This window comes from Haemaphysalis longicornis, unplaced genomic scaffold (assembly GCF_048455015.1).
Source record: "Haemaphysalis longicornis isolate Haplotype H1 unplaced genomic scaffold, Haemaphysalis longicornis Haplotype H1 scaffold_2, whole genome shotgun sequence".
NCBI lineage: Eukaryota > Metazoa > Arthropoda > Arachnida > Ixodida > Ixodidae > Haemaphysalis > Haemaphysalis longicornis.
Window position 1 is genome coordinate 258697280 of NW_027526295.1, and position 22151 is coordinate 258719430.

At 44.0% G+C, this 22151-nt stretch overlaps 1 protein-coding gene across 5 annotated transcripts in view; it reads left to right on the top strand.

Annotated features, from left to right (window-relative positions):
- LOC144170477 (protein unc-13 homolog B-like) overlaps positions 1-21739 on the top strand; it is a 343140-nt gene extending 321401 nt beyond the window's left edge. For 4 of the 5 annotated variants that reach the window (XM_077700308.1, XM_077700307.1, XM_077700305.1 and 1 more), the window contains 12 exons: positions 467-563; positions 966-1109; positions 1234-1311; positions 3766-3843; positions 4863-4951; positions 5039-5255; positions 5523-5591; positions 6432-6530; positions 10210-10423; positions 11916-12014; positions 13688-13847; positions 17673-21739. In XM_077700308.1, coding sequence (XP_077556434.1) covers positions 467-563; positions 966-1109; positions 1234-1311; positions 3766-3843; positions 4863-4951; positions 5039-5255; positions 5523-5591; positions 6432-6530; positions 10210-10423; positions 11916-12014; positions 13688-13847; positions 17673-17964 — 1636 coding nt within the window. In that variant the 3' untranslated portion in view covers positions 17965-21739. The remainder of the gene's footprint in view (positions 1-466; positions 564-965; positions 1110-1233; positions 1312-3765; positions 3844-4862; positions 4952-5038; positions 5256-5522; positions 5592-6431; positions 6531-10209; positions 10424-11915; positions 12015-13687; positions 13848-17672) is intronic. The other variant, XM_077700306.1, reaches the window with a different exon arrangement.
- Positions 21740-22151: the final 412 nt, after the last annotated feature.

The window sequence follows — 22151 nt, forward strand, 5'->3', positions numbered from 1 at the left end:
ATGGGGCGGGACTTTTACGCTTCCACACCACGCCGGAAGATCACGCAATTAACCAAAGGTGCCACTGCGACCCGTTGGTGCTGAGCAGACAGCGCTTCTCTTTTCTTGAAGTGCAAGAAAAAGTCATCCAATAGCAGGATTTCTGCTTCACGACACACATAGGAGAATCGATGACATTCATGCGTCGGAATGGCGGAGCCCAAAAACACACAGGAAAGTGTGGGAACGCGGCAACAGACTTTACAACGAACGTGGGAGCTTTTCGCTGCACATAAAAAAGTTATACTTGGCACAGATGGCATTGACCACCCAACCTAACGATTGCGCTTGTTCATTTATTGTGCTCAAAGCGCCTTTCAGGACCCCTTTAATGCTTGCCGTTAACGTCATTGCCCTGAGATTTTCATCACGAGTTCAAATTTTAGCGATATGTGCAGGGGCTCATGTTTAATCTTTATCTTTTCAGGTTGTTTGAACCTTTTGTGATGCAATGGCTCAATGAGAATGATGATGTTTCTCTAGAATACCTCCACAGTGCCTTCCTACGTGACAAAAAAGATGGCGTAAGTGGACCATACCATAATGCACCATTCTCAGGTACTGTGTTGCGATGTCTATGCACAGGTTTAAAAAAAATATCCCTATATTATTAGACAATAATATGTAGCCAATGTCATGGCTTCCATAGCAAATAAAGTAAGGAATGTGGAAATTTGAATCGCCACCAACTAAACTGCACCTACCCCAAACCGCAATGAAACCTTTTGAGGGCTAACCAGGAGAAACTCAATGTTCGTGCATGCTGTAACTTAGTCGTCTCAATAGGGGGCTGTGCTGTGTTTGAAGTAACTGACATATTTGAAAGACGTGTAGTTATTTGAACCCTGTTGCATCTTAATAAATTTGTGCGTGCATTTTCGTCAAGCTAATCACGTGGTGTTGCCCATTGTCTTTTCTTCTTGCAGTTCCTGCAGAGTTCGGAGCATGCCCTTTTTTCCAATTCCGTGGTAGACGTTTTTACACAACTCACACAGTGCTTTGACGTCATTAGCAAGCTAGAGTGCCCAGATCCTGAGCTTGTGAAGCGCTACATGAAGCGCTTTGCCAAGGTGAGATACTCCGTGATATCGGTCACGTGCGTGCAAGCCATGGTCACTTAGCCAAAGTGTAATTGAGAGATGCCCGTTTTTTTATTCCTCGTCTTCTTTTTTTTCTTTTTGTGCGCATATGCAGACAATTGTGAAAGTTTTGACGGCGTATGCTGACATCGTCAAGAAGGAGTTTCCAAACTACGTTCTGCAGGAGAAAACTGTGAGCATACCAAATCTTGCATGCACTCTGTAGCGCCTCTTTTGGCGGTCTGTAATAAGTACTTGGTCTCTTGTAGGAGGAGTTTATGTCGCTTGAAACATTTATTTTCCTAAACTGGCAGGTTTTTGACACTCAAACTCTGCTTGGAGATGGCATGTTGTGCTCTAATCTGTCTCATTTAGTCATATTGTTTTGTAACAGCACTCATTTCGTTTACCCACAATGAGTGAATACTGGCTGTGATTCACACAAAAGAACTAGCCGAGTTGAGGGCATGGGCATGAATAGTGGCACTATTTATCTGAAAAACTTTGTCAGCATAGCTACACCGCACTTGCCTGTGTTCTTAGTGTTTCTGGCAAATGGATCATACACCAGATTTAGTTAAGTTCCCACATATTGCCAATTCTTGCACAATGCAATGATGTTCATGTAGATCATTTGTACAGGCCAGCAAGCACTATCTCAAGGGGTTACGTTAAAGAGATAAGATAATATAAATTGCTTCAGTTCCAGTACGACATTTAGACAGACTCAGGCTCAGGCTCAGCAATACAAGACTCAGTAATACAAGCCACTAGTGTTCCATTTAATGCAGAGTTTGTAATTATGTAAATTATGTACTCAAAAATGGGACATGTGTTTGGAAAGGCTTAAAATATTTGGGCCAGTGTGTGTAAAAAAGCCTGCAGAAACATCATTAGCAAACTAACAAATGACAAAATATCTCGTGTGCAGTACGAATAAACGGCCACTTATGGAAAGAAAAAAAAAAAGCTCAGGTCCTCTCTTTTGTGAGGAATGCAATGAGTCACAGAAAGTGAATGTCATACCGTATTTTCGCACGTATAACCCGCACCAAAAGTGCGAAACTTTCAGTGGCAGAGTAGGGGTGCGGATAATACACAGGGTTTTTCCTTTAGTGGAGCTTCACGGCAATGAGAGTTGTGTCGTGAAGATGACACTGTGTACAACACTGAGGACTGAGGCTCAAGTGAGGCTCAAGTGATAGCTCTAGCGAGAGCAGTGACACTGAGTGAACTGTGACTTTCACCTTTCAGTCCCTGTATTCTACTTGCTAAATATACGCTTTTTCTGCCTACATAGTATGTGATGTGCTGCTTGAGCAGTAGCTTTGGTGCAGCCTTTCCTGTATCAAATGTGCAGGCAATATGCGAGGATTTTTTTTCTTTTTTTCTTTTCCGGCGTGCCGATAGTGGGGGTGTGGATTATATGCAGGGGCGAGTTATACCCACGAAGGGCGGGTTATACCCGCGAAAATACGGTACATTCTGTAGCTGGAGGTGTTAAAGCTTATTTAAAAAAACTCTGTCTATCTGTGTGTTCGGCATTTCTGGTTGTGAAAAGCAGGATGATGTTCTGATTCTCCCGCTAGCGATGAAGCCATTATTTGTGATAAGGATCAGAATGACTTCATGGCTTCTCAAATGCAGCCTTCAGTGCTTTTTGGCCTAAAATTCTACGCGTAACGCGGAGGATACCTATATCAAGTAGGGTATGAAGTTGTGGTGAAGGATTTTCCCTTTCCTCATGAAGCTCCTCATTGGGCTGCTGATTTATTCCCTGATTCATTCCTGCTCATGCCTCTTGTCATTATGCATTTGTCATGCTTCTCATCAACCCTTCTATAATATACACCCTGCGTCATAGTCCTTGTTGAACCACACTCGTGAACCCTAGCACATTTGGAACTACTCTGGTATTTAAAGACTACAGCCAAGTGCTTGAATTAAAATAGGGCTTCAAAAGGGCATGGTGTTAAGTGAGTCTTTACTCTGTTAAGGCGTAAGTTTTCTTTGCCGACTTTCGCGAACTGAGTAATGCCCGAAGTTCAGACATGTAACCTTTATGAGACTGGAAATGTAGATCATTGGAAGAAAAGCAAACAAATATTAACAAAAATGTAAGGAACACAACAAAACGAAATATGTAGTCACTCAATTTGGCTAGTGATAGCCAAATTTGGCAATCATCTTCTGTCACAGGAAGCATAAAAAACAAGAAGGCAAGAAAACTGAAAGGAAGTAATGAAACTGCAAAGGCCTACCTAATTCAGCACCCTCATGTGGTTTACTAAAAATATATGCAAAAACAAAAGGCTGAAATCGAAATTACAAAGCTGTAGCTATTCTAGCACTCTCTCGCGATTAATTTAAAAAAATGGAGATAAAAGTTGTGAAATCACAAAGATGTATTAATACAACACCCTCACGCAATTAACTTTTAAATAAGCAAAAAACGTAGGAAACAACTTTGTCTGGGTTGACGTGCCACCAAGGAAATTAGACGCTTGGTGAACTTGAGAAGTGGCATTAGACTGTTCCTGCATTAGCAGACAATTCTCCAAATTTGTGTAGTTTTTATGATAAAGATGCCATACAGTATGTTGACTACACTCAAATCTCATGCTGGATTCTTCCTCTGTGTTTTCAGGCTTGCATTTTGATGAACAATATTCAGCAACTAAGGGTGCAACTTGAGAAGCTTTTTGAATCCATGGGAGGAGAGAAGGTAAGCATTCTTGTCGACAGCTTGCTTCCATAGCAGTTTCACTTTGAAATGTGGAAACTTTCAGACTAGAAGCATAGCATGCATATACCCGAAGTTCAAATAGACGCTTCCAAACTTTGCTGATGTCAACACTAAAGGAGGTTGTGGTGGGAGCTCAACTTTCCATGCCATCTTTTTCACTGAATTCTCCCCCTCTTGTACTACAAAATGGCAGATGCATGTACAGGATACATGTAAAGCATTCTGCTGTGTGGCCACGCAGGATGTGCCATTGGCTATGCATTATAGCTACCCTTGTGCCAGTACAATGTTTTTCCTAAAGGGGACACTGGTCGAAAAACAAGTTCTTTTAATTTTCAAGTAAACTTTGTGAAACTTGTCAGTCTCGCTGCTTTTTTCTCGCTGATTTCAAATATGCCATTATTTTTTTTCACTGGTCAATTAGTTCCCAAGATAATTAGAGATAATTAGCCCTTTTTGGTCAAATAATAGACAAAACAGTGTTGGTCGTAAAACTGTAATCTTTATATGTTCCAATACTATGAACCCTGGTGAGTGCAATAATCGAAGCAGTTTTTTTGATGAATTGCTTGGAAACAGCTCATTAAACTTTGGTGGCAGCAGTGGCAATTGGAACCATTTTGAGTGCCCATTTCAAACACCAAAGTTTAATGAGCTGTAAAATTAGTTCCAAGCGATGCATAAAAAAAAACTGCTTTGAATATTGCATTCACCAGGGTTCATAGTATTGGAAAACATAAAGATTACAGTTTTTAACTAACATTGTTTTGTCTATTGTTTGACCAAAAAGGGCTTATTATCTTTAAGTATCTTGGGTACTAATTGACCAGCTGAAAAAATAATGGCATATTTGAAATCAGTGGGTACAAAGCACCAAGGCTGACAAGTTTCACAAAGTTTACTTGAAAATTAAAAGAAAGGGGTCAGAGAGCAGTTCACGCAGTTTGTTATGGTGGAATACGTGTCATGCAATGCTTTCTCCCCTTTTTCTTCTGTAGCTTGAAGCTGATGCTAGTAACATACTCAAAGAGCTCCAGCAGTCCCTCAATGGTGTTTTGGACGACCTTAGCATAGTTTTTGCTACGAGGTGAGTCTCTGTGACGGCTCGTAGTTGCAGCAGCTCTTCTTCCCTTTTCCACCGTGCTGAGCCGTGTGCCAATTGTGATTGCCCCAGCCTGGAGCCGACCATCAAGCAGAGCATGGGCGAGCTGAGCTCCCTGTTGGCGGGAGTGAAGGGCAGCGGCCAGGTTTCCATGAACCAAACGTCCCAGCGCAACGAGGTCACCGCGGAGGCAGACCACGTGCTCCACCCGCTCATGGACATCCTCGACGGAAAGCTGTCCATGTTCGCGCAGGTCTGCGAGCGCACCGTGCTCAAGCGTTTGCTCAAGGTACGTCTTTTGTGCTTCTCCCCTCCCCTTCCTTCATGATGGCAGTTGACAGCACATCCGAAAGTGAATAAAGTTTGAACTTGCTTCATACAAATTGCTAGACCATTCCGGCTGGCAAATGACTCACATACAGCTCCAACTTTACGATCTAGAAAATTTTCTGCCCCATCTTTGGGCTCAAAACCTGCGTAGTTAATGCTGTGAAATGCTATTTGCTTTTGTCGTAAAAACAACTTTAATTGATGACATTTTTGTGTGTGTGTTCAGGAACTCTGGAAGATTGTGATGCACACTATGGAGAAGACAGTAGTGCTTCCGCCAATGGGAGAGAAGAACGTAAGAAGCTTTCCTGTTTTGTCTACTGCTATGTTGTCTGTAGCAAGTGGTGCTATCCATTTTTTCTTTCTTTTTTTGCATTCCCTTAAATGGGCTTTACAGAAGGCATATGCTATTAGCTACAAAATAACATATGGTTTGTCACTCTTCAATATTAAAATTGTGAATATAATGTGAAGAGCATGTATGGTTACCAGTTGCAATATGTGCATGCTTAGGTTGAAGTGAGCATCACCAGTAATGAACACATTGAGTGTGGTTTTTGAGATACTTGTACTTCACACACAAATCACCACTCCAGCCACAACATGCATGCTCTCATAGTGAAGTTTTGACTTCATATGTGAGAGCTCTGCTGGTGTGATTATATGTTTATATTAACAAGAAAGTTGAGTTGCATTGGCTGTCTGCCATTCCACTTAATTTCGTACTAACCCACTAGCATGCATTTCTACTCATTAACAAGAAAATTTGCCGGAACAATGTAAAAGATGATGCAAATGGGTCTGCACAAGGAAAGAATGCCAGGCTTCATACCACCCGGACTGTCCCCTTTTCTTCTCTTTTTTGCCAAATGTATCATTCATGCAACATGCACAAACAGTGAGGTGAAAAATAATGACTGTGCTCTCAGCAGGTGACAACTGTGTCCACTCTGACAACAGCAATGAGAAAACAGCCCTCCCTCGTTTTATTTCCTTTTTCCGACTCTTGCCACTTCTTTCAGCTCCACTTTCGAATGTGCTTTGCTCACTCTCTGAGGAGAGCTTCTTCTGCTGTCTCTGTCTTCGCTGCTCCATTCTCGCTCCTTGCATGCCGGCTGTCTCTGAACCTCTGCAGATGATCCTTCCAAACTTGCCCAATGCCAAAATTGAAGACGTGTCACGGCTGTTCCGAAATCACGTTGCCGCCAACAAGCTCCCTACTCTGGGTGTCATGGTGAGACATCCCTCTTCCCCCCCCCCCCCTCCATTTTCTGAATGCACTAAGGAATCCATTGTGCTGGTGGACATCAACAGGAGTAACTGAAGAAGAGATGAAACACACCATCTAGCGTGCACTTTGTCCATTCTTCACTTAGTCCTGTTCGGTGTTCGCTAGCACGATGAATTCAATTGTCACCATCTTGTCTAACTTTCCGCTTTAGCTAAACATGCTGCTCTGATTGTGCGCTTCTCTCTGTCTACCTTTCCTGACCACTCTTCCTCTTTGTGCCAACCACTGGCCTAATCACACTTGACTATACTGTGTTATCACCCAAATAAATCACGTGCCACATAATTGCTTGGTTCGATTAAAGGGACGGACAACCGATTTTGTCGCGTATATGTTCTCTAGCTCAAATGAAAGCTAGCGTTTTATATAGCCTGGTAACAACAAGCAATTTATAAACAAATTGGCAGAAGTAATTTTAATTGGCAGCAAACTTTCTAAAATTGGAAGGGTGGCGGTTCGTAGTGTCGAAACTTGGCACTGCAATATGTGTCCCGGTCACGTGACCTGCAAACCTAGCAGCTACTGTAACTGCTGAAACGTTTATTCGCTTATTGAAAACCTTTTAACACAAGTATTTGTATAAGTTTAAATTGTACTACAGTTAAACCTCGTTATAACGAAATTGAAGGGGCGCCGCGATTTGCTCGTTATAGCCAATATTTCGTTATAGCCGTAGCCGACATTTACTGCAAATATTATGCATTGTAGTTACCTAAAACAAAAAGCGGGCGAAATAGCATCTTGCTGCACGGCGATAGTCAGTAAAATAAACACATTCCGGAGGCAAAAAGGAAAAGTCACGAACCTATTTTATTGCAGTTCAAAACTCGTATTTCAAACAGACTTGGCTACGAAGAAGTCCGTAATTCGACATTGATGCACCTTCCTGATGCGAGCGATGGCTCCCTCAGCTGCAGCCGCTACGTTCACGCCATCTTCGCCGCTCTCGTGCACGCCGAAGTAGCGACGCCATACGTCCACCGCATCTGTACCTCCGACGCCATCCTTAGCGCTTCTTTTCAAGCCATGTGCAACAGCGCTGACGATGGACTCTCGGTTGCTCACGATGCTGGACAGCGTACTCGTCCACACGTCATTCTCTTGCCATTTTACCACGGAGTGCACCTTACCACCTTACCTTCCTTCGCGCCCGATGCGACGGCTTTTATCATAGCCGTCTTCTGTTCAAGGGTGATAGTCTTTCGCTTTCGCTTCCCGCCTGTCGCACTCGCGTTGTTGGAATCACACCGGCAGTACGATGATAAAAGATAAGGCTGAAGACTGCCAAAACCCACGCACACACAACTACGCAGCGATGTCGGCGATACGAACAGGGGAGGAGGAGGAGGGAGACGGAGGCGACGCAACCACGCGCGCCGTGTGCATTGGGGTTCTCGGGCTCACCGCGGATAGTCCGCAGATTCCCCGAAGCCATAGGTATACCTGGGAAAATCGAACGTCGACTGCTTCTCGGGGAGCCCGCAGTGAGTCCGACGCTGTAAATCGAAGGGCCCCATTGTCTGCATGCCGTGCGCAGCGAAAGGAGGGTGGGGGCTTCGCGGGCGCAGCGTCATGGCGCGCCAGCCAGCTTCGCGCGCGTGGCGGGAGTTTTGAACTGCTAATACAGTTGCCGCGTCACGCACTGTCTCAAATCCGCGTTGCGCACTGTTGTAAAATTAGCTCAAAATTTGATTTCTCAACGAAATTTGTTCGTTATATCCCGTAACGGGGAAATTTTACCTCGTTAAAACGAGGTTTTAAATACATTGGTTTCTATGGGGACTTTCAAGGGGAATTACGATTTGCTCGTTATATCCATTATTTCGTTATAGCCCGTCTCGTTATAACGAGGTTTAACTGTATATGTATTTTTAAACATTAGTATTTTGAAAATTTTTAAGACACACCGGCTGCCGCTGCTGGGTTTCTCTCAGTGTGGCTAACTGATCATGCCCAGAATCAGCGGCAGCGTTTAGTAAACAGACCCAGTGAAGGAGCTTTGACGATTCTGCCTAACTCAGGAGCGTTTGTTCTGCCAAAATATTCGATTTCAGTTTCCAAATACGCCAACGGCAGCTTAAAAAAAGAAAAAGGACGCGCCTTGGGAGAATCGAACTTCCGACATCCACAACGTGAAGCATGCGTGAAGCCAAATTCTACCTATCGTGCATCTCAACAGATGGATCCTGCGTGCGAAATAGACTGGTGAATTAAAAAAAAAAAGGAATAAAAAATCCTGCGATTCACACTTTTTTTAGCTCAAAACAATTTTTTTATATATCGCTTTTCATTTCGCATACAGACAAAAGTATGTTGCCACGCTACTGTATGTCATGGTTGCCAGCATTATTTTTGGGAGGAAACATACAGCTCTATATCTAAAAATTTCGATTTAAAAAGTTCTAGGGCGTTAGTATCAGCAAAACCGCTTCTCGTGAAGGTGCTTTAATTGATGCCCCTTCATTGGGGATAGAGAATATATACTCGACAAAATCGGTTGTCTGTCCCTTTAAGCGTAGAAAACCTTTAAAAAAATCCTCTCGTGCCACAAGAAAATTTTGGGGTAAAAAGTTGCGATAGCCTTATGGATACCTGCATCAGTAGAAGCTGGATAGTTGATAGGTAAGTTTCACAAGGGACGTAATAGATCCTGTTTATTGTGATGCAAATAGCAGAACGGAGTAAGCAACTACGCGTTAAACTCAGAAACCAAATTATGGTATTGTTTCTTGCATTTACTGTCTCTGTATTTTTTTTTTTTCAGTGTATATATGTAATAAGGATTATAAGAATGCTTCGGCAAGATATTTTAAGAACAGTTCATGCTGCCATTTTTGAGTGCTTCAGCACAACCTTGGTGGTGTTTACAGGAGGAAATTTGTCACTTTGCTCTCTGCCAGAACGGGGGGTTGTCATCAGCTTTCACTGCTGCTGAGCATGGGTATGCAGGTTCAATCCCAGCCATGGCAGCCATTTTTGCGACAGAGGTGAGAAATGGAAACGCCCATGCGTCGAGATTGCGGCACACATTCAAGTCCCCAGGCGGTCCAAATTAATGTGTATCCCTCTGCTATGGCACACCTCATAACCATGGAAGAGAGCTCCAACACGTTGAGAGGGCCATGAAGACAAAATACAACTTAAACAACTTTCAAATTTTGCACTACAGTTATGTAACATGGGCAGGAGTCGCGTAATATGGGCGAGAACTAAAAACACAGTTATCACTGTGTCAACTGCACGTTAGCATTCGAGTGATGCGATCAAACACAACTAGGGCCCCCCTGCAATCGTCCAGTCATGTTACTTGGCGGTAGCTTAGCTTGGCGGCCGCCAATCACACAAACAAGATTTTGTGACATTGTCGCGGAATCGTCGGAATGTGGCTGGGGAGTTTAATATGTCGACCATTTGTTTTAAGTTTGTGATGAAATTGGTGTGACTGTTATCGGGACACAGCAGTCTCTTCAATGACATGAAATCGTATTTTGTCTTCATGGCCCTTTAAATCTAAAAATTAAAAAAGTTTTTCTTCTTTTTTTTTTAACCGAGCAAATCTGAGACACCGACGTTCCTCGGGAAGCAGATCGAGAGAACGACTGTTGCTCCTCTCCCGGTGCAGGAGGTGGAGAAGAACCTGACGCCCAAGCAGTGCGCGGTGCTGGACGTTGCGCTGGACACCATCAAGCAGTACTTCCATGCGGGCGGCAACGGCCTCAAGAAGACCTTCCTGGACAAGAGCCCCGAGCTGCAGAGCCTGCGGTACGCACTCTCCCTCTACACGCAGACCACCGACACGCTCATCAAGACCTTCGTCTCCACACAGACCAAGCAGGGTGAGCGGGCATGCACGCCTCCTCTTCGGGCCCCTGGCAGGGCCTCCTTATCCCCGACTGAGGGACAGTCAATGAGCTAGGGTTCACTGTATAGGACTAGTCAGAGCTGCATTTCCCAGCAGTACCTATTGCAGGACTGTTGTAAGCTGGGCTAGTTGGTACTGTTCCATGGCGGGTAACAGCGCGAAAACTGGACGCAAACACGAAGCGCTTGTTTGTGTCTCTCCCTTTTCGTGTTTTCGTCTAGTTTGCGCTGTTACCCGCCGTAGTACCTATTGGCCCAGTTGAAAGCAGGGTTGTTCGTTTTCGGGTTTTATATTTTTTGAAAATCAGGGGGGGGGGGGTAAAAATCGGGTGCTATTTTTCAAACTGATAATCGGAGAGAAATTGGGGTTTTTTGTAAAACCAATCCGAAATTCGGATTTTTTCGGGTTAAATCTACAGATGTAGTACGTATGTACTATGATCAGTTTATTTTAGACGGTATCACGAGCTCCTTAACTCTGACGGGTTAAAATTGGCGTTTCTTTCAAGTTGGTAAACGGGCAGACATCAAGCTCTTCTGGTAAATACTCTCCGGAATACTCTCTGCGTTTGTTTAGAAATTAACCAGTAATGATGAAAATAGCGAGCATTGATAACCTCCAAGAAATGAAACATCTTATTCACAAAAAGGTGGTCATCGATTGTTTGCACATATATTACCATCTGCATCCGCAACATGTCGGTCTGCACTCAAGACCTGTCCGATCGGTTAACGCATCTCAGCCGGGGGAAAGTTCTGTTAACATCACATCTTCAATTAGCTAGGCACAACAGTATCAGTGCTGCATTTGTCAGCTAGCCTGGGGTAGCGACCGGTAGAGTCATGCCAGTTCTCAACGAGTTCGAAAGCTGTGTTTGGGCTTGCTTCCAGCAAGCACTGGCTGAGAACGGTGGACCGTCAGCACACGATTGTGCAGATCACTACTTTGAAAAGGTCGATTCGGGGAGAAATCGCGTTTAACCCGATTCTTCTAAAACATGTTTGGAGTGTGAAAATTGAGTAAAATATGGTTTTACCTGAAAACGAACAACCCTAGTTGAGTAGCACTACATCCGTCCATCTTCTCTGCACCTTTTGTCTTGACCTGCACTCTGCCCCAGAAGTAGTGACAAAGAAGCAAGGAGTACTTGATAGAGGAATGGTTGAGGATGTGGCTTCACCCGGCGTGACACTGTATTGGTTTGCGTGTCTATAACCAAGCTGTGAGCAAGCAGCTGGTGGCAGCTGTTCAGATGAGAAAGCAGTCTTCTTGGCCAGTGCAGAATCGTCTTTAACTTTTAGAAACCACGATCAAGCTCGGGGCCAAGCAGTAGCCCTTTTCACCATCAGTCTGTTGAGTTTCATGATGTGTGCCGGAATTCGGCCCAACTAAGGATCTCTGAAGCTAACTCATTGCATTCCCCTCTCAACCCATTGTATCTTTTTTTTTCTCGTGTATTCTCTCAGACCAACCAAGCGCCGAGGAAGGCAGTGTTGGAGAAGTGTCGGTTCAGGTTGACCTGTTCATGCACCCAGGCACCGGAGAGCACAAGATCACCGTGAAAGGTACCCTACATGCGTTCCCATGCCAGTTTCTTTCATACTTGACACCCTAGACCAAGCATCGTTGTTTAAGCATTACGTATGCATAAGTTTAAGTCATCGGGGTTTGGCCAGTAAACAGCAGTGTGATTTTATGGCAGCAGTCCTAGGGTGATTCCACGAGAGAACGAGCATGTGTGGATGCACACATTTTTTTTTTTTCCCACCCATATTTTTATGAGTTATGCACAAGCCAGAGAATAGCTTAAAACTGAAATCTGTTGTCCTCTAGCATGCGTACTACTTTGCAAGAAAAAAATTTGCAAAGGTGGCACGGGCGACGCGTAATTTCCGGCGACTGCAGCTTTTTCCACCTTTGAGGCTTTGCACACGGCAAGGTTTGATTGTTTTAAAATTTATTTGAAAACAAAAACTACACCGAAATGACAAACAGATCAAAACGCTAGATTGTTGCTAACTTTGATGCCCCCTATCTCCAAATCCGTAATTGGGACCAACTTGTAAGTGATATGTTATGTCTACCAGGTATTTGAAAACATATTTGTAAAATATTGCTGGTCTAGAAAAAATATAAATATAGGCTAAAAAAAGATTGACTGCTGTGCTTTTTCTAATGAAGAGTAACCTTAAAAATCAAAATTAAAAAAAACCCGGTTTCAATTTTTTTCAAAGTTGAGGAAAATAGACTTCTCAAAAGGGTTAACAGTACTGCTGAAAAACACGTTGCACTTCTTTTTTGGCTTCGCACCATGATAAAAAAGTGTCTGTTCACAGTCTGCGGCCACACCAGGTACTTTTCCACCTTTGACATTTAAGGAGAAATACATGTGTTTAATCTTTTTTTATTTCTGATGTTTCGCTGAATAAGCGCTACCACCACTTCGCCTGTGGCAAAGACATGCCAAAAAGCGTGCCTTTGGAAGCGTTACATTTTTTTAGCGAAATACAAAAGCAGGGTAATAAAGCAAACAGTTTTCTTGGTGTGTCGACTGCAGTAACTAGCAAGCGGTAACTAGCGTGCGGTAAGTACGCATGCTAGAGGAAAACAGCTTGCAGTTTTAAGCGGTTCTCTGGCTTGCGCATAACTCATAAAAATATGGGGGGAAAAAAGTGTGCATGTCCACGCATGTGCGTTCTCTCGTAAAATCACCCCCTATTTTATAGTCTGCGCTTCACGCCTGTGAGTTACTTTTCTAGAGACCACGTTCTACATGCAAGGGCAAAGTAAGCAAAAGTAGTAGTGTTTCTCAACAAAACTTGTTTCATAGGCATTTCACGTGGCCTTACATGATCATTTTTATTTATTTATTTCTATTCGTATTGTCTCTCAAAAAGCATGGACTTAAGCTTGCTTTGAATATTACTCATAAATATGATGCAGTTTCTGACATAAGTGCTGGCTCTAATGAGATGCATCAACATTTCACTGAATCTTCTACTAATCTAATAGAACCATCTGCATTGCTTTTTTGTGTGCCAGGTGGAGGGCAGAATGTTTTCTCCTAGTGGTTTTATTTTATGCTATTATTAATTTCCTTGCCTGGTGTGTACATGTGCAAGTATTCAAACCGATTTTATTGATTCTGTGATTATGATGTGGAGGGTCTGCTATTTGCACATTTATTATGTCTACTACATGTGTTCCTGTTCCTTCCTATCCCCCTCCTGACCTGTAGTGGTGGCTGCCAACGACATCAAGTGGCCCAACACAAGCATGTTCCGTCCGTTTGTGGAAGTCAACATCATTGGACCCAACTTGAGTGAGAGGCGACGAAAGCACGCCACCAAGTCCAAAAACAACAACTGGTCCCCGAAGTACAATGAAACGTTCCACTTGTAAGTATCTCTTCACCGGTGCTCGAGATGCCAGAATTGAGCGACTTAACTGTGGCAATTAAAACACCTTGGGTATCCTCTTGCAGCAGTTACTATACCTTGTGCAAAGGGTTACTTTGGACAAGGTAGAGTTACTGATGTACAATCAGCACCCTTAACATGACATTCTGGTGCAATGAAGTAACTGTGTTTGCAGTGCTTAGTTTGATTATGTAGACTTGTTCTACTTTGAACTTTATCCTAATGTATTGGCCTAGATTTTGAAAAAGTACTTCGAGCTGTGCATTAATTCAACTTCATTAAATGATCCCTTAGCAACAGCAAAGCTAATGTGAATGCAGAAGCTTGTAGCACCCAGGGATGTTCGTTTTCACTTTATTGCAGTAGGGTTGTGAAGAAACTAAGAGAAGAATGGTTGTATGCTGTTTGTCAACACTTGTGGGTGTATATTTGTATATTATTTTGAAGTATAAACATGGAACAAGTTTTAGGCAGGAATTTGGGTATGGTGCTAATTCACAGCACGTTAGGACATCTAATGTAACCAAGAAAAGTTACATATGTTTTCCACGAGTGTTATACCGACAGTACAATTTACTAAATTATTCAAGGTCAGACGAGCTTTCATTAGATGAAGATATTGAGTTAATTTCCACCAATCAACTCCTACAGCATCATTCCAACTTTACTCTTTCATTACGGCAGAAAAATGGCCGACTTTGAGTGCTTCCACGAACCTTTTTTTCTCTTGAGCTAGTGAACACATTTAGCATTGCTATGCATGAAATTGTAGTTTGTAGATTTCTCTTTCAAACACATAACAGCAGTTTTGTGAAAGGTACAATTATTTACAGTTTATTGGTCAAATAAACAGGAATAATATGCACAAAAAGGTATACACACAATACATTAAAGCAATTGTACTGAGCCTGAAAATTAATTCAGGAATTATAAGATATGCAAGTTGTTTCTTTATTCATAAGCTATGATTCAATATATACATCAACGCTGTACACCAAGTTTTGGATTTTTGCGGGCCCGCCAACCTAGCTGCCCTGATGGCTGCGCCACTCCGCAAAGTCACTCGAGAGTAGCAGTCTCTCTAAAATATATATCCAATCACGTTTTTTTGTGTTCTCACGCAAAATCTTCATCACTTCAGTGGTAAAAAATAAGGTAAAAAGTCCAGCCCTCTTCAGAAGGGGGGCGCGTTGCTCCGCAGTGCTACTCCGACATGAATGTCAGGCTACCTTGAAAGTAATAACGCAATACGGCGCGGTGTATTTGGCAAGATATCCCTGCTGCACATTGTCCAGACCCTACACATGAAAGTAATACCGCAGTCGTCAGATAAGAAGCATGTTTTATTTATAAATACAGTGCGAAGTCAAAAACGAACCTTACCTCCAGCACCCGTAGAAGTCTGAGGCCATTGAATGGAAGCGTCTTCATCAGAACTAGAATCTGACGAATCCACATTGTTGCTGGGGTCATCATTTCTGCTGGCAGCTGCAGCTGCCGAAGTGCCTGCCATTGTGGAGCGCGCCATAAAGTGGACTCCATTTTCACGCAACTCGCCGCTGTCTTGGGTTCAAATATCACTCTCGGTGGCATCTCTGCACGCGAAATGTAAACAAACAATAATGAAATCGAAAAAGGAGTTGTCAATAAACATGCCAGATGGCATTGATTGCCCGTAAGGCGTTGTTTTGAGCTTTCGCGGGACGTCTGAAATCATCGGAACTCAGTGTCCGATGGCCTATGGCACCGTAAGGAAAAAGTTAATTGGTTAAGTGCAAGGGTTGGGTGAATACTAGGGATGGGCGAATATTCGGTATTGTCGAATATTCGATCGAATAGCTCTCTATTCGTTATTCGCTTCGATCCGAATGCAGGTATTCGATATTTTCGAATTATTCGATGCTCCCGAATAGGCAGCTAAAAGCCAAGCTTTTCGGTCAAGCTTTCCGAGAGTTACCCCAGGCTTGGCTCAAGACCCACCGACGCGGACATTTCTATTATCAGTGCCGGCACTGCCGAGTTGCTGCCTTGCCTAGAGGTTCGACGGAGCTCTCGGCCGCCAGCACACTTAAGTTAAAAAAAAAAAAGGCGGCTCTGAAACGACACCGCTCCGAACATAGCGGCACCAAGCCAGCAGACTTGTACAGGCCGCCATTTTGAATAGGCATGCCGCCATCTTGAATAGGCATGCCGCCATCTTGAATAGGCTCGCACAGCGCGGCAGTACGCCGCACTGAGCGAGCCTATTCAAAATGGCGGCCAGCCACTTGCGCTTTGCTTGGCTACGGCCGAGGATACTAGTGGCTACAATACTTCTTTTTTTAGCGGAGCTTCTAGGCGGCGCTTAAACTTGTGAATGAGCAGCCGGCGGAAACTGCTGCACCTAGAGCATGTGGCGCAACAGGCATTTCTTCATGAAAACTTGTTGATACAGCAAAGGAAAGCTGTGTGTAAGATTTTTCAATAAATGTTCAAGTGGTAATAGTTTTACACAATGCTGTGCCTACGTGAGTTCTAATTATTAGAAAAAATGTGTACATTAGTCAGGTCACAAGTTGCTCATTTGTCTTTAAGATTTGCAATGTGCACTATTCGAACTATTCGATTCGAAATTATTCGACCAAATCACTATTCGCTTCGAATTCGCTTCGAACCTCAAAATCTATATTCGCCCATCCCTAGTGAATACGAATCGTAAAAAAAAGTGGCGCATATTACTCAGAATGCAATGAAGCAGGACTGGGACAGACACCAGAAATTAATTACTTGTTAAAGCCTGTTGCATTGCCATGCTTAAAGTGGCTCATTTCTTTCATGAAAAGGATCTGCTAAAGTGAGACAATTAGGTAGAGGTGGAATGAAACAATACAAGCTGAGTCTGACAACCAGCTGTAAAATTTCACCAGTAAATGCTGTAAAACGTTTCTAATGAAATGTTACTTTGTTATGTTTTCATTGGAAACCTAACAAGGGTAACACTCTGGGCAACATTACTCGAGTACGATTGCGTGAAATGATGTAGACTTGCACTTGTGTGTGCAACTGTTCGCAACTGTTGGAAGAAAGCCTTTACTCCCATTCTCACTTGGCAGCAAGAGTGACAAAGGCGACCAAATCATCAAAGTTTTAGCGCTTTTGTCTCTTGTATCCCCTTAATTACCATGATCACAGCAGTCCGTCATATGCTGATTTGTGTTACATCACTTGCTTTTGACACATTACTTGTTTTTCACGATGAGCAACTGCGTGATGCAGTGGTCATCATGAAAACCTGCACACAAAACAGACACTTTGGGAGTAGAAATGGACAACATGAGTGCAGACTATGAACCATTACATTACTATTAACAGAGGCAAGAAATATACAGGAGTGCACGTGTTACTCATACCATGATGAATTCATATAGTCCCATGACATCTTATACCGCGACATCCCATCCCATACTGTCCCGTGATTATATCGTCCCATGACCGGGGGGTGTTGTCATGGGACACATAGGCAGGCAATGTCCCATACTGCCATGGTACAAGGCACAAAACGACAAGGGTGCCGCTATCTTATGGCCGCCATGTACATTCTGTAAATAGACCACTCCCCATCAACCATGTATCGCCTCATCACTTCTTCCACCACGTAACAATATCAACTCGCTCAGTTTGCCGTTCTACACAATGCTTGCCAAAATTAGGAATGTGCTTGTCTTCAGAGCCTTTAGACCGTTATTGCGGCAAACCCGACTTGGTAGTCTTGCGGGCTCAGTGGAAGACGAGTGTGAACGAAGCTCGTCTCGTTACCCTGCGCAGCATGATGGGGAACGAGGAGAGCCCGTCGTCCTACGAGCTCCACATCTGCGTCAAGGACTACTGCTTTGCCCGTGAGGACCGGCTAGTAGGAGTTGCCGTGATGCAGTTGCGTGACATCATGGAGCAGGGAAGCTGCGCCTGCTGGCTGCCGCTGGGACGACGCATCCACATGGATGAGACCGGCTGGACCGTGCTGCGCATCCTCTCGCAGCGGTCCAACGACGAGGTCGCCAAGGAGTTCGTGCGCCTCAAGTCGGAGATGCGCACCGACGAGAACATTCCGCGGAGCTAATGGCGCTCAACCGCGATTGCTTAGGAGGCGCCAAGGAGGGCAGTCCATTTTTCACATTGCCAAGTTATGCAAAGAGAAGTTTCGCTAGGGAAATTTCACTCGGGGGGAGCTGAAGCTAGGAGTCAAAATCGCTGGGCCGGTGTACTCTGTACACTTGTGAAAAGTCAACCTTGTCGCACTGACGCTGTGTTCAATAGTTTCTTACCAAGCGCAGGGGGGTTCTGTCTCCTTGGGTGGAACAGCTGCTTCAATTCACATTACTGGTAGTTTGTCGTATTTTTAATGGTCTGAACTGCAATGGGGAAAAAAATTGACATACCCAAGCCGAACGTGTATGTTTCGAACTGTTCCAGGCTGGGGCTGTTGACTGCTGCTCCTTCAAATGCTATTTAAACTGCATTTTCTAATCTACAATTGTTTCGTTGAACAGGTGGTTTGAATTTAGCAAATCTGCCGCAAGGAATGTGGACATTACACAATCTGCAGTCGATGCAAATAGCATATTACTGAGGTAAATTGAGACTTTTACGCATGGCCTGGAAAGCCACAGACAAGTTCGCATTACTAATATCAGCAAAGGATGCCGGAACCTCCTGATGAGGTAAAGCTCTGCTATGCCTTGCAATACGGCTTCCGACTAATTGTAGGCCAGAGCTGCGCTTTCTTGCAGACACGAAGGAGCTTTTTGTTGCGTACCTTGCACTGCAAATGTTGTTTAAAAGAGCGATCGGTTTTGAACTTGTTGCAATGCTAGTCTTTGTGATCGAAAAAGAGCCATGACTGGCTTGTTGTTGTCTTTGCCCAGCCCTTCCTCTTGTACTGCTGCAAAAAAGTTTTGTTAAAGCAGTTACGTGTTTTTCTCACACACTCAGCTTGCTGGTTAAGTTTTGCTTAAAATGTTGCAAAGTAAAAAAAAATTGCATTGATGGAGCTGTCGTTGCCAGCAGAGATTGGACAGAGAGTAGGCTTTTGTGATTGTGCGTCAATATTGTTTGTGAGACTCGGTGGTGCGGTGTTGCTGGTGCATGGTTTGGAACATTAACAAAATTTTGCTTGGCCTGGTTATTGTGTATGAAAAAAAAAGGAGGCTGGGTCAGATCAAAACTTTGTGAAGTGAGAAAAAAAAAAACACGTCAGAGGGTAGTTGGCTTAGTGACAGGGCATACTGGAGTCACTGTGTAGCTGCGGAATGATGTCCACTTAAGTTTTTTGTCTCCAAGATGCATTTCGACTAAAGTCAGACTGCATGTATGCATCACAGTTTCATTAGTGGTGTGGCATTATATGATTTTCTGGCGTCTTTCTTCTTCTTTTTTTTTCTTATCACTATGTTTCGTTACATCAAGATTTGAATCTTTCTACGCAGGTCTGAGTGTTGTTGTCTGGTCGTAGCTTCACTAGCGTGTCGTACAGCTAACATGCATTCCAGATATCTCATCGCCGACTGTACTGTGATGACTTCATGACTTCATCAGTGGCCACCATGTGACCACACTGCCATCAAAGTTTGAAATGAAACTTTGCATTCACTACTGTCTTCTTTTCTTCTTTTTTCCCTGCTTCCTTTCTGCATGCCGTATGATGACTAGGTTTAGAATGCGTTTCAGCCAAAACTTTGCGAGTAGTTTTGGTGGGCAAAGGCGGGCGGGTGTTGTGGGGGTGGGGGACGCAACACAAATCCGGCTCCACTGTCTCTTTATGCACGGGCGCACGTGTGCCATCCGTAAAGCTATTCAGTGACTTTAGTTTGTCTTCCATTCATTCATTTCCATTTCGCTGCTTGTGCAGCAAAATCAAACCATTGTGGTCTTTGCACCAGCGGTTTGGTGTGTACAATAATACCGCCATGGTTGTGACGCTCAACTTACGACAGCATCATGACATGCTCTTCTTCTGCGAGGTCATGCTGGCCTTGAATGCGATGAACCGTGTTAACCCCTCTCGCTGTTTTCCTCTTCTTTGTTTATTTTCCTCTGCCCCCGCTGACTGCTTTGACTGATAGAGCGAATGGGCGGGTGCCTTGGGCGCTGCTGCGAGGAAAGCGCAGCCATGCAAGTGTGGCAACACAGCCAGTGACCAGCACTGTTGATGTGGCCTTAAGTTTAGTGCAATAAATGGCCATGTCTCAGTTTATGCCTAGTTGTTGTGCACTGAGTCGTGACAAGCCAGTGCTGTGTCCAGAAGGTCAGGACACTGTTGTTGAAGTCAACTGAAAGGCATCTTGGTAGGCAAAGACGTAAAGATGACTGTGGATTTTGCAGCGGTCGCAGTGAGTCGTGTCGGAAAATATCATTTGTTCTGCTCGGGAATTTCGGAGTTGGCGTTCTTTCTTTTTGAATCATGCGGTGTTGCTCATGGAGGACCATTGCTCTGGGGAGGGGGCACTTCTTGCATTTTGCATGTGGCTTCGAAAAATGCAGTGTTGTTTGGAAAGGTACTTTGTAAGGGAGCTGGATGCTTAGATCCAACACACCTTAGCAGCTCTCGCTACGTAACTGGAACTTGCTGCTGCGTGACGAGTCTGCCACACGTACAGCGAGCTGGTGGTAGGAGGTTGGTGCCTTGTGGAAACCCAAGATCAAAACTGGAAAGCGAAGGTGCAACAGCAGGCCAAGGCAGGAGAAACAGCGCGAGACAGACCTTTGAAAGTGTCAGTGCAGCCAAGACATCTCCGGGGCCCTTCATGCCACTTGCCGTAGGCACAGACACTACCTGTAACACTCGGTTGTGAAAGACCATTGCTCTCGGTCCACCGTAACCAGCTTCTACTTCCCAGCTGGTTTTACCCTGCAAGAGGCATGTTCACTATACCCGCTTGCCTTCAAAAGGCGCGAAATGTCCCTTCCCTCATTTGCGAAATGTCCCTTCCCTTATTCCAGTGTTCTTTGTTCACGGACAGCCTGTCTCGTTTTGTTGTCTCCCCCCCAAACACGATGGTCATGTTGACAGCTTTGCAGTGTTGTTGATTCTCGTCTGTTGCCTTCTTTGCAAACTGCTGGCTTCTGTCATCTTTCCCGCATATCTCTCTCTCTTCTCTGTTACCATGGACACATCTATCATTTTGCTGCCTGGACGGTGCAAACGAAGTGTCAGCAGTTTGCCGCTGTTACCGAGACTCGCATAAAAACTCAACGAGTCTTGCCTTAGGCCCACGGTGGCATGACTAAACGGTTGTAACCCATTACCTAGCATCTGTGAACTGCAAGTGCAAATGTTTTCTCTCTCTATCTCTCTCTCTCTCTCTCCCCTGTGTTCACTTGCCCCCTTTTCAGTCATTCCAGTTAACGGTGATGAAAAAAAAAATGTTGGCAGTCTCTTGGATGTGTTCACCTGTGTGCGTTTTCTTTTCCCGCTCTTCCGGTCACGCGTGTGAGCTCTTCACGGTCCTCCTTTGCGTGTGCGTGCATGGATATTTGCAAAGCGTGATGCCAAGACACAAACACACACACGTACACACACACACACATGTATAAGTACGGTCCTCGAAATAACTCTTTTTCTAACAAACCAGAGAATGGTATCTTACTCCTCTGTGCATGCTCTTTGTAAATATGTCGAATGGGAAGGAAAAAAAAAACTTTGTGTGGATTTACAATAAAGGTGAAAACTGTACAGATCTTTTTTGGAGCCCGAGAAAAAAAAAAAACCTTTCGCGATAATCTCGTTGTTGAACTCTGTTGAGCGATGTTCAATAATACGATGGTGTCATTGTGTCCTTGGAGAGAATTTTCCATGGGGCTCAGTGGAGACTAATAAAGTTGATATATTGAGTTCAGACCTGTGCTTGTCTGCATTCCACCGCCGCTGCTCTTGAAACCAGAAGCCCTGGACTGTCGTGGCATAGATGACTGGTAAAAGCGTTGAGGTTATCGTAGTATTTTTAAACTTTAACCTACCTGGCTGTGGTGCCCAATCTCTTCGCTTCTGCTGAGGACACCACTGAAAATCTCGCAACAAACTTTTTGACACCTGTGGAAAAGGTTGACAACTGAGATGTCCAAATTTCAAAAATGTAAAATAATTTGCAAATAGCGCCAGCTATTTCATTCCATTCACACTGCCCCTCTTCTCTAACAATTGTGAGTTTTTCAAGTGCTCAGAAATTACGAAAATAATGAACGATAGTTACCTCTGTTTCCAGACACAAGACAACATTTTCGAACTTTGGCCCACTATGCGTGCTTAGT